The sequence below is a fragment of the Amblyomma mixtum genome, chromosome 2 (assembly GCF_055824585.1).
Source record: "Amblyomma mixtum isolate Tamu chromosome 2, ASM5582458v1, whole genome shotgun sequence".
Lineage (NCBI taxonomy): Eukaryota > Metazoa > Arthropoda > Arachnida > Ixodida > Ixodidae > Amblyomma > Amblyomma mixtum.
This window is the reverse complement of record NC_143013.1, coordinates 70,805,841-70,817,920: the sequence shown is the minus strand read 5'-3', so window position 1 is coordinate 70,817,920 and position 12,080 is coordinate 70,805,841. Positions and strand designations below refer to the sequence as shown.

General features: G+C 44.6%; 1 protein-coding gene across 1 annotated transcript in view; it reads right to left on the bottom strand.

Annotated features, from left to right (window-relative positions):
- Window positions 1-2,445: 2,445 nt before the first annotated feature.
- Window positions 2,446-12,080, bottom strand: part of LOC149359686 (nose resistant to fluoxetine protein 6-like) — a 45,825-nt gene continuing 36,190 nt past the window's right edge. The window contains exons 13-16 of the mRNA XM_089567729.1: window positions 10,713-10,833; window positions 9,207-9,396; window positions 6,248-6,390; window positions 2,446-2,761 (exon numbers count right to left, since the gene is read on the bottom strand). Coding sequence (XP_089423855.1) covers window positions 2,507-2,761; window positions 6,248-6,390; window positions 9,207-9,396; window positions 10,713-10,833 — 709 coding nt within the window. The 3' untranslated portion in view covers window positions 2,446-2,506. The remainder of the gene's footprint in view (window positions 2,762-6,247; window positions 6,391-9,206; window positions 9,397-10,712; window positions 10,834-12,080) is intronic.

Genomic DNA, 12,080 nt, shown 5'->3' with positions numbered 1-12,080 from the left:
AAGAGTGGAGAAGATACTGTACTCTTGCGTCGTGGTCTGTATCACTGGGGCCGCTTCGTTTCGGAGTGAATAACAACCAACTAATCAAGATAAATTGCAAACTCAGTCTGTTTTTCTCTGCAGGTTTCATAGTTGTGTTGTGCAAAACAATGTGTTTCATCTCCTACCTAGCTGGCTGAATATAGTACTCTTGTTCATGTTCATGAAACAAAGGCATTCACGCGTCATTACTGAGCGTAACATTAAGGCAATTGCCTTCTTTCTAAACTGAGTACTTCGCATGACAGCACAGAGTCTACTATATTTCTTCTTTTCCCGAATTAACAATGCCTGTAATTAATCCCGGACCACTAAAAATTTCTGGCTAAAAATCAATTGAGATTGTACGAAGTTTCATTTGCGAACAGCTCAGCAAAGGCTGAATTAAAAGAAAACGATTCTTGCATAAAATAAGTTTCTAACAAGCCAACACAATGGCGCGTAATCGCTATAGCCCAAATTAGGACAGTCGAGGCACCAGCGTCCATAGTCTGCTTTTACATGCAATCTGATTAACGAATCTGTCACATGGCTAACTCATGACGGCTTTGTTATGTGAATGTTTATGGCCTTTATTCTCCGGGATGCTGCCTAGTTAACGTGGCAAAATGTCCACTCGGTTATGATGTTCAAAGGCATCTTTGACAACTTTCCTGCTGGCTAGTACATTAATATGCCGTGTGGCTTCAATTAACCCAGGACGCCACATTCTCCGGATGACTGCTGTGAATTTCCCGCATATTGATTTACAATGAGGAATGGTCACCTGCAAGAACGCTAGTTAAAGTAACTGGGGTGGTTCCGCTTATGTAGTCATAAGAGATTTTCTCAAATGCTGGGTAATCGCGGCGAAGCATCAAGCAAGGTCTAAAATTGCATTTTTTTTTTTCAGATAACGCGATCTATCCTTAGCGAGGTTGGAACAGTGACCGATAGGTCGTCAAAAAACAGGTCAGGTCAGATGGATTAATTTTAGGTGAAGTCACTGAAATTTGCAGACTTAGGCGTTTAGCAAATTGTAGCAAACCATTGCGACATCAAATATCATTTATTACATGCGGAAAAATGTAACTGCAATGTGCAGTACCAAGCACGAACAATGCCGGGTCTCCGGAAATGTGAAACACCCGTGTAAGACATGTGCGCTGCTTAGCTGTCGAGCGCCTTTTTGAGGCATTCAGAGAGCCCGCAAGTCTAGTGCCGTATCGGAGAGGGCAATGAGAATTTTTAAGGTGAAAGCCTTTGATGGCTCATACTATCGTCCGTTAACAAAGCGCGTCAAACGCGTTTAACTCGGGAATTAAAAAAAGATCGAAGAAAACAATGGTTGCTTCAGATAGAGGAGGAAAAAAAGAACCGAGAAGCCAAGTGTGATGACTGTAGATTAATTAGTTAACTAGTTATAAGCAAAAATGTCGAAATTGCGTCGAAATAACGTGGACCTCGATATAACCACGGGAACAGTGTGACGTTCCATCCACCGGAAGTCGTCACGGCATAATGAAAATTGTCACAGAATGCTCGAAAAAACGTCGGATTTGAGTCAAATTACATGGAAAAATGTGTAGTTAAGCGTAACTAACACTTAAGCTTCCCGAAAAATGTAGAATCTGGGTATCGATATAGCCACGGGAACGGTGTGACGTCACATCCACCGGAAGTCGTCACGGCATAGTGTCATAGCCACGGGAACGGTGTGACGTCACATCCACCGGAAGTCGTCACGGCATAGTGTCATTCGCTCTCGCCTCTCAACGCTTTAGTTACCAAAGTGTCCTCGCAATTTTCTTCATCATAAGAACTCAGAGTCGGAGCTTACATTGGGGTCTTCGAATAAACTGTTTTATTGGCCAGATGTTTGGAGGCATCCCTCAAGTTGGCGTAGATTTGGAAAGGGAGCAATTGCTAATTGGTAACCACCCGCTTAGCAGCCATCCCGATTACCTCAGATGGCAGAGCGACAGCTCCGGTAAAGCGGTGGTCCCGGGTTTGAACTCCGGACCAGGAACAATTTTTCCTTAACTGCGAAGTGTTCGTGGAAGCTGTATAGCTCTCCTTTGTAGCCGTTGGCTGTGCTTGGGTGGATGACAATGAGTAAATAACGCGAACTGTTTTATTACTCGCCGAAAAGCGTTTTCGGGCCAGAATACTATACAGCAACAAATCACACCTAGTCCTGAAACCTCTGCTTTAAAACTGCTGGTCGAACACAATGCGCTTCCCGTGTTACCTTCGGGTCAAGTCTGCAGCATTTTTCTTACGTCACTAATATAGCAACTATCGAAGACAGTTGAAAACATCGATAACCGTCGTTTGGTTGCTGCTGTCTCACACGTGGATGAGAAGCGGCGATAACTTTCGATCAGGCAGTGTCGGCAAAACTAGCGCAGAAACGTTCAGTAAGTGTCTGTGTTGGCACTTAATTTATAATACAGCACGTTTTTGCGCAAAGGCGCATAATTCGCAGTCATAGCCTACACGTCTTTCCTCCAAAACAGCCGTCTTCAGTTTCACAGCAGACCATCGCATTATCGTAGGAGAGTTGCAACTTTTTTTCATCAACTTGATTGGCCCTAGCTTCGCCATTCTTGCCCTCAGTTTGCCTGCGCTTGGGACCCATGAAAAGCAATGTTTCCAAGTTCGCCGTTGGACCTTCGCACATAATGAACATTACGTAGCTCAGGATGTAGCTCCAGATGAGCACTGCAAAGGTCGATGACACCTAGAAAAGAAAAATGGTCACATGTGAGCATAGTTTGCTACTGGTTGTAAACATATGCTAAATATTAAGCTTACAATTGAAGGGAAGTTCACAAAACGAACAAGGTAGGGGAAAACCTCAGGTTGCTTGAGCCAGCGTTTCGACAAGAGGACTTGTCTTCGTCCTCTTGTCTTCGGCCCAGACGAAGACAAGTCCTCTTGTCGAAACGCTGGCTCAAGCAACCTGAGGTTTTCCCCTCCGTTGTTCATTTTGTGATCGCCAAGGACCATCTACCACACCCTCTCTCTACAATTGAAGGGAAGGGAGGTTTGCTTTATAAGGGTTTAATGTCTAAAGCAACTCAGGCTATGTGGGACGCCGTAGTGAAAGGCTCCGGAAATTTCGGCCACCTGGGGTTCTTTAACGTGCACTGACATCGCACAGTACACGGGCCTCTCACATTTCTCCTCCATCGAAATTCGACCGCTGCGGCCGGGATCAAACCCGCGTCTTTCGGGTGAGCAGCCGAGTCCCATAACCATTGAGCCACCGCGGCGGCTGTATTCTAAATGTATATTCTAAATATGACAGTCGATAAGAATGAACTTCCTTCAGTGCTTCCTTTAAAGGTACACTGAAGAGGAATCTGAACTCGTCTTTTTGCCGCGGGAGCTCTATCTACACGTTCCGAGCATTCTTAGGAACTTCGATTTATTGCCCTGTGTGGCCGATTTCCCTAATTAAATCGAATGAACGTCCGGCTCCCGCCTTTTTTTTTGAATTCTGCCTCGTACGGTGGGCGGAGTCTACCGACGCGGGGAGTGCCTTTCAGCCAGCTCCGTGGAGGCTTTGCTTTCGCTTTATTTTGTTTTTTAGGTTTCCGTGAATAAATAGTTTCATTTGCAGATAATATAACCGCAAAATAAGCCCGCAGAAATAAAAATACGCGTGGACTATTTGCTTCTACGGACAACTAGGTATTACTCCGCCGATGGCAGAGCGGCAAGCCGCCACGGGACTGGGTGAAAGGCACTCCCCGCGTCGGTCGACTCCGCCCACCGTACGAGGCAGAATTCAAAAAATAAAGGCGGGAGCCGGACGTTAATTCGATTTAATTAGGGAAATCGGCCACACCGGGCAATAAGACGCAGTTTCTAAGAATGATAGGAACGTGTAGATCGAGTTCCCGCGGCAAAAAGACGAGTTCATATTCCTCTTCAGTGCACCTTTAATGTTAAGGATTGCCAGGTTTCAAAAAGAAAACGTTCTTTGCATACAGAAAAGCAAGACCTCTAACAGTAAGAAAACAATTATTTTTTTGTGGAAGAAAAAAATAAAAGGGAATCTATTAGAGAATAACCAGGGTGACTATAAACATCACTGTGACCCCTGTGCTCTGCGAGCAGTGATATGTCATTTCTTTTCGCACAGCTTTATTTTCCTGGTGTAATGGTCCAGCATCTTAAGTCTCTGCAGAAGAACCGCTAAGATCGGAGCACTGGTTTTTCTTAAGCGCTCCTGTTCAACGCACTTGATTCACTGACAGCCTCATCAGCTGTCTCTGACCTTCTGAGGCCATCTGTGCTTCATATTTCTTAGTTCCAACATCCCTCGTCGGTGTAGGCATTTGGCCTGGATTTAAGCCTGCTGAAACCCACCAGCCGTAAAAAGGCACATCATACGGACGTAGCGCAAGAACCGAACAGGAATGAGTGTTTGTTAATTTTTATTCAAAGCATGTGGAGGGAAGTTGGATGACGTGTGGAACTTGCATTGAATGACTTGAAGTGACGCTGAACATCCGCCTTAAGCCAGGATACGGATGTTAATATTGTTGAGTAGAATAGAGGTTCGCAAGTATCAGGTAAGGAACTCGGCATATTATACGACCAAGGGACAACAAAATATAATGCGGATACGCCATGAAAAAAAACCTCTGAAGGAAGGTTGCATAAAAGTGGCAAGTCGAAAGTGAAATGTTCCTTTGAACCGCATAGATAAAGCTATGTTCGGGATCTCATTTGTTTTGTTTCATTTTTTTCATGCATTAGAGTTAGAAGGGTCTATGCAAATTGAAATGGCGACCTCAGTCATGAGTGATGCGCTGCGACCGTTTTGACGTCTTTCAAACCTGCCTACCGTGTCAGGAGTCTAGCTGCCGACCGGATTGGGAGCAAACTGCCCAAAGTGGAAGGTGACAGTTACGTTAATGATTGGTATCTTGCGCGGTTGCTAGGGAAGTGCAACGTAGTTCTGATAAGCCTCACCGATGGCTGTGTTTGAAAGATCCACCCGCAGGGGCAGTGGCGCATCGCCTAAGCACTGCACCACTGCGCCAGGAGTGGTACGAGGACTCACAGCGATCTATTAATGCAATGTAGAGAATGTTCCGCATATATGGGCATTAACCCATTAAATCTATCGCTTCATGGCCTTAAGGCGGATCCACACCAGAACCAGTAGCAACTGAAAATGCTAACGCCTTCCATCGAGGATCCCAAGAGTATTACTTTTTAAAGACTGTTTTATTTATATTTATTGCGGATGCGCCATCAGGCCAGCCTTTTCTCTACAGCTACTTCATTGCGAATGTGAAGCATTTGCGAACATTTGCTTCGTGAACATCGATTGACGATGAAAACGTGCTGCAATTAGTTGAATGCTAACTTGTAGCGCTGCGCTGTGCTTGAATCACGAACAAGAACTTTGCAGTAAAACGTGAGCTCATCTGTCTGCCTTGCTCCTCTGAAAGCAATCGGAATCTCAGGAAGAAACTAATGAATACTACAAGTTGCGGTGAAAAGCAAAAGAAAAAGCTGTGTGCCTGCATGGCTAGATGGCTGCAGCACGCTCTTATGCAGTCTACTGCGATTTGAAGGTGAGTGGGATGTCGTTGACTGAGCTCCACAATCTCGATCAGCGTAGAAATTGTTGGCAAGCAGAGAACTGACATTGTTTGTTCAGGCGAGGAAGACTCAAAAGCAATTAACCCACATATAATGCTCCTTGAATCACTGTGGTTGAAAACGATAAACGATCAACTGATAACAATAAAATGGCGTCAAACTCTACAGTGGAGCGTAGGACTCATCTTCTATGTACACCCTCCTGCTAGGGTTTGTTAAATCTATCTAATGATGCCGACGACTGCATCATCGTTGGTGCAATGACGAAACAATGCATAACCAGGTATTTAAGCTGCTCTGCATACTGTCACTGTAGTAGAGTCGAATGCCAGATTTTTCAGAAGTCCTATGCCTTGGTTCTACGAGATTTCAGTCAAACTTGTTTGTTTTCAGCGGTTTTTTGTCCATATTGCAGCACTGAAGCTGTACCCTTTCTAGGATGTCTGTTATATTCTTTAGCTTGGCACCAAATGTATCCAGGAGTCAAGATTAGGCGCAAGCAGCGAGGCATGATGTCAGCCTGTTTTATGAGCAAGGTGCGGCGCACTGACGGAGAGGTCGATCGTAATCGTGAGCAAGGAACTGAGAGGGCGCCACTTACCATTGTGTAGTGCGACAAAAAGGTCCGCTCCCTGGCGATGTAGAAGGACAACAACTGGATCGGAGAGTGCAGCAGATAGACGCCGAACGAGAGGCGGCTCAGCGGCAGCAACCCTTGCCACGACAGTATGCGCCTTAGCGGTTCTGAGTCGTGGGAAAGTTGGTTGGAAAAAAAAAAAAGGATATTCAGGTCAGAATCTGTCTCGGAGAAAGAGCAAATAGCTCGAATGTGAAGTGGGCATTCTGCTAAAAAAAAGAAAGCAAGAGGCTTGTTGTTGATTCCCGAGGACAACTTCATAGATAAGCGCACAGATATTATCGCAATTTAGCTCCTCTCTATCAATGAAACTCTTCCTGCCTTTCGGCAGCGAAGTTTCATTGAATGTTGGAACGTGCAAAATAACACAGGCGGGTTCTTTGAGGACTGATCGCCATAATTTTAGTTCGCGGCGCCCAGCAGTTATAGCGTGGCTGCCTGCCAAACGTCAATCACAGCCATTCACAGAAACCCACATACGTACGAAACAGGACTTTTCTACACGCTAGAAGTTGGTGCGGACAAAAGTAATTAATTTACTCCTTTGCCGTTACCCTGCGCATACGTACAGTATGTGTCCGTTCCTCTCAGTAAAAGGAACATCGCTACTATACTTGGGGACAGCTTTTTTTGGCAATGCAGCAGAGGCTAGTCAGGAAAGGGAAGGAGACGAGCTTTGTACACATGCCCAGTTGGTCACTGTCCGGCTCCATAGCTTGCCCCCTTTAACGGCTCTGCTCCCCTAGCCCGAACAATGAACAATTCATTATTCACAACAGCGCACGAAACACAGACAAAAGGGGGAGAATCGAAAACAAAAGCACTGTGTTGTCGATTCTCCCCCTTTTGTCTGTGTTTCATGCGCTGTTGTGAATAATGAATAAGTACCAACTCGCCCAACTTTCTTCAATCACCAGTGAACAACTCACCCTCCACGGCACGGGACCAAAAAGCTGTCTTCACTTTCCTGACTAGCCTATGCAGCATTGCTAAGAAAAGTCCCCGAGCATAGCGCAGATTACACGTATGTGCGTAAGTAGAACATTCTATGCTTCAGTCCAAAGATTACCACTTCGCTATGGTACATTTAGTTTGACTCATTCGCCATAGCTCTTTCGGGACATTTTGGCCACAGCTGCCTTTGTACCCAAAAAAAGATCCATCATCATCATCATCATCATCATCATCAACATCAAATAGACACCGACAGCAATGTGATCCTGGAAGAAGAATACAACAATGAAACGTTCTCGCTCTGTTAGCTTGGCGCGGTCATGGTCGCAGCACTGCCGAAACATTCGTTTTTATCGCACTATATTTCTTGTGATGATGAATAATCAATAAAGAAAAAGCGGAGGAGTTGTAAAGCTTGAGAGGCCAGCCTTACACTCGTGCGGTGTCTAGTTCGATTCCAGTTGCTAAAATAGTCAGAGGAGGCTTCCCCCGCGACGCCACGGAGCATTCTCGAAGTGTGCATACATGTGACATTTCCTCTAGAGTCGAAGTTCTAATTTGTGTTTAATGTTTGAAGTGTCACGCCTCCTTAAAGCTGAGAGGCCCCTAAACAAACACTGAAGGCAAATATAAGATAGCCTGCATATAGACAGGATACCTTGTTCCAATCGCAGAGACCACTCTGACTGAAAATCAAGCTTTTACAAGGTCGGAAAAACAAAAAATAATGGTAGGGTTCCAAAACAGATAAACCGAGTAGACGTGGGAAAGCATGTGTTTAGCCTGATTAGCTCATGGATCTGCTTTGCTGGGCCGTCGGCGCGTCTGGCGGCGATATCAACCTCAGGTTAAGCTCTCAGAGAGGTTAAGGGGATCTGATCTGTTCGCGCCGCCGATGGAAGTTGATAATTAGCACGGCGAAGAGAGTGTGTTGCAACTGAACACAAGGCGTGATATGCAGCGGCGATGACATAGTGCTCTCACGGCGATAGCGAGTGCCGACGCCCTCTGTCCTCTTCTTCCTGCCCCTTAACGCCCAACCATATTTTTTCTTTCCATAGCTCGCTGCGTTGATGTCAATTCAAGTTGAACTCTTTACACAATACCAACTCTCTACAGACATCTTCTGAGTGTGAAGATTCCCGACCAGAGCTGTGAAGCGCAGCACAAAGCAATTCCAAATTGGCACACCCTTTAGGCATGCCTTGACCCGGCCGCGCTGCCGTAAGGGTTAAGAGCCAGCTATGTTGAAAGGCACTTTTAAAATTCAGGAGTCAGATAAATACCATGAAGGCTTGCCCCGGAACAGCCTGAATTATCCATAATTTACAAGCATTCGAAGGAGATCTACAGATTTTATTTGTATTTTGAGGTAGTCTTCAGAGGGAGTGGAGGGAGAGGGGTGTGTTAGTGTATTGTTTAAAGAGCAAGATGCATATAAAATTCAGTACCAGTCGCAGTTTGTTTTTAAAATACTTGAGCTTTACGTTTCGCTACAAGTGGCAAGCAATTTGCCCGGCTCGTACGCTCCTTTTAATGACTCCGTGGTTTGTTGCTTTTGTTGCTTCAGTAATAAATTTTATTCATGTTGCCCATAATTAAACGCTCCCATTTACAGGGTATCATGAATTTTGAGAGAGTGGCGAACGCTTCCAAAGGTATAATAAAACAGAATCTGAAAGCTGTGCTCCGAAACAGAACAGCAAACAGAAAAAGAAAACAGAAACAGCACATCGACGCATAACTGGCCAATGGTTACGTCCATAATCTATACTGCTCGGCAGTCGTGGCAGTAGCCTGTGCATGCCAGGAACGCGAGGGGAAAAGAGAATGCTTAGTGCATCATCAGCAATACGATTAAGCGTCTTTTGCCGTGCGGTTCTGCGATCCGCAGTCGCTTTAAGGCACGAAAGTGCACAAAAATTCGTGAAGAAAAACCAGTTACCGCCGCGGCTTCAGTCCTTCTCACCTGCTTTTCTAGTGGCGCAGGTGAACACGAACCAGGACGTGCACACGGACCAGAGGATGCGGTCAGCGAATGCGTAGAACATCCGTGTAGCTTCGGGAGCTCGGCCGTCACGGCTGTACCATTCGTACTTCACGAAGAGGCAGAAGAGGCCGCAGAATAGCGCCACGCACCAGCAAGCCGCCTGGAACACCTGAGGACATCATCATCATCATCATCATCATCACCTGATAAGTTATGCGGGGATTACTGCTAAGGGAGTTTCAGTCACCGGCCCATGTGTGTATAAATATTGACTGCTGCTATATGCGACAAAGGAATCACGTCCCTCGACTCCTTAGTAACATGTGACTGTGCTTTCGATTGGTTGTGAGAGCGATGTAATGTATTGTTAAATGCCTGAGCCAACCATGTCCATCTTTCACGGACAAAATTGTGAAAATTGGAGAATCGTGAGATACTTCTATGGAAATATTGAATGTAATGGTCCGTTCTTCTGATATATGATAAGGGAGTAATTACTCATAAAACATTTGACCAACGCAATTCTTCTGATATGTCGCAAAGTCTTTCTTTTACAGGGTTACCACTGATCGCACCTAGCAGTGAAGACTGCCATATAAAACCAATCGGGAACGATTTTGAATAGGGAAAAAACGCTAAAAGAAAAAAAAATCAAGACTGCCGTCGGGTGAGCTGCGGATGCATTGACTGTTATTTTCTATCATATGATAAAATTGCGTTCATAAGCGGTTTCCCGGTCAAAAGTGCTTTTGTTCAGAATTGCTGGGTATAAGTAAGACTAAAAATTTTTATTTTTACAGCAGATTCACATATGTAATTTTGCCTAGCGACAGTTAGTCTCAGCTTAGCTTAGGTAGGCACTTAAAAAGTTTTCTGAATGGATATTATCAAAAACTCTGGTGAATATGGGGCGGAAGCACTACGCGTATGACATTCCAGTGGTATATAGTCGCATGGTGTAACTTACTGACCAAGAAATGGTTCAGCGGCAAAAACGTTCGGCAGTAACAAGAGCACTTCAGATTGTTAAGAAATGTCATTTCGCGTGGACAATGAAGCGTCATAATACGAACTGGTATGACGCATTTTTATGTTGTCAAGCAAACTTTCGATGCCGAAATCTAGATAAATATTTGAGAAGTTCTAAACATATTGTTCAGATTTATTCTTTATTTTCAGCTCCGTCTCAGTTGTTCCTCTCAGCATTGCCTGACACTATTCGTCATTGCGTCACCTGAACTGTACACCTTAAGACACCACATTTTTTCATCACCGAGCTAAGCGGCTTCAAGGTGCCTAAGCTCCAGCCACCACAAGTGGTCAATAGGTGAAGTCACAACGGCAGTATTGCCTTTGATGTGAATTAAATATTGCTGCAAATCATAATTTCCGAAGAAGTCGCGTAACAATTGCGTGATCAGGTACATTCTCTTAAGTTATCACTTTGAAAAGAAAACGTTTCCCTTTGCATCAAGGGTTGCTTACTTTCGAGATTCTTCGGTGACGGTACTTTTGCACAAATACGAATGTTATGCAGCCGGAGAAGAAGCAGACGCCGTGGTAGAAGGGGAGTGTGTAGTACTTATTCATCGAGTCCATGAAAATGCTGTAAGAGAGAGGGAGAGAAAATATCCGTTAGAAAATGTGGAGAATTCTACCGATAGGACTGTTAGCCAAAACTGCTGTTTCAAACAAAAATGAAGCAAGCAGGACAGAAAAGAGAAAGGCAAGAAAGTGGGAAGAAGAGGGGTTAACCAGATGGCGAGGGGCATCAGGCTTGTAAATTATGCATGCAGTTTTGATGGCATGCTTCAATTAGCGTTGTATTCTTTAGTCCAGCACTAGCCATTTTCTAAATTTTGAACTTATCCAAAGTGTGCGCTGGAATCCGTAATTTGCTTTTCCGATTATGAAAACGCTTACAAGACGCATGCATTCGCTTAGGTTTTCTATTTTTAGGCTCAAATGCGAGGAAATGATTAATCTGTCCCTCTAAAAACTTCTTTTAACTGAGTGGTTGCATTTTAGACGCCATGCGGCACGGCGATATATGCATACAAAAATTTGCGGCGCCTTCCACCAGCGCAGGTGTCGGTCGCCTTTCAAGACATTTGTTTTTGACGGCACCTATCGGTAAAACTGCTGTTTTGTCACAATATCTTGCTTTCTTAATACCTTTTTACGTTCCCGCATCCTTTTTGAGGACAGCTATAAGTAGCACTGCCCGCGTTTGTAATATCCAAGTGTTCGTTATAACTGCGGCCGTTATAAGTGGGTTGACTGTACATATAAAGAACAAATTTTTTTTTTCAAGTGGTTACAATGCTTAGAGTTAATTTTTTATAATTTCATCGTTTAACTAACATTGAAAATGTAAGCAGGGCACTACAGAGTGAGAAAAAGGAGAACGAAAGGCAGGGAGGCTAGCCAGAAGATATCGGTTCGCAAACCTGCCCATGAGGCAGAAAACCTAAGTGGAGATGAATATAGATTACACAGTGATCGCTTCGTTGTCACCTCCGGCACTCCATGCCAACAAATTTGTGCTTTTGCCTTATGAAGAATTATAGAGGAATTTGAACCGGCAGTATTCTTTAAGAAAATATATATTTCAATGTTGCTTTTTCATTGGTTTGGTTGGTTTATGGGGTTTAACGTCCCAAAGCAACTAAGGCTATGAGAGACGCCGTAGTGGAGGGCTCCGGAAATTTCGACCACCTAAGGTTTTTTAACGTGCACTGACATCGCACAGTACACGGGCCTCTGGAATTTCTCCTCCAAAGAAATTCGACCGGCGCGGCCAGGATCGAACCCGCGTCTTTCGGGTCAGCAGCCGAGCACCGTAACCACTGA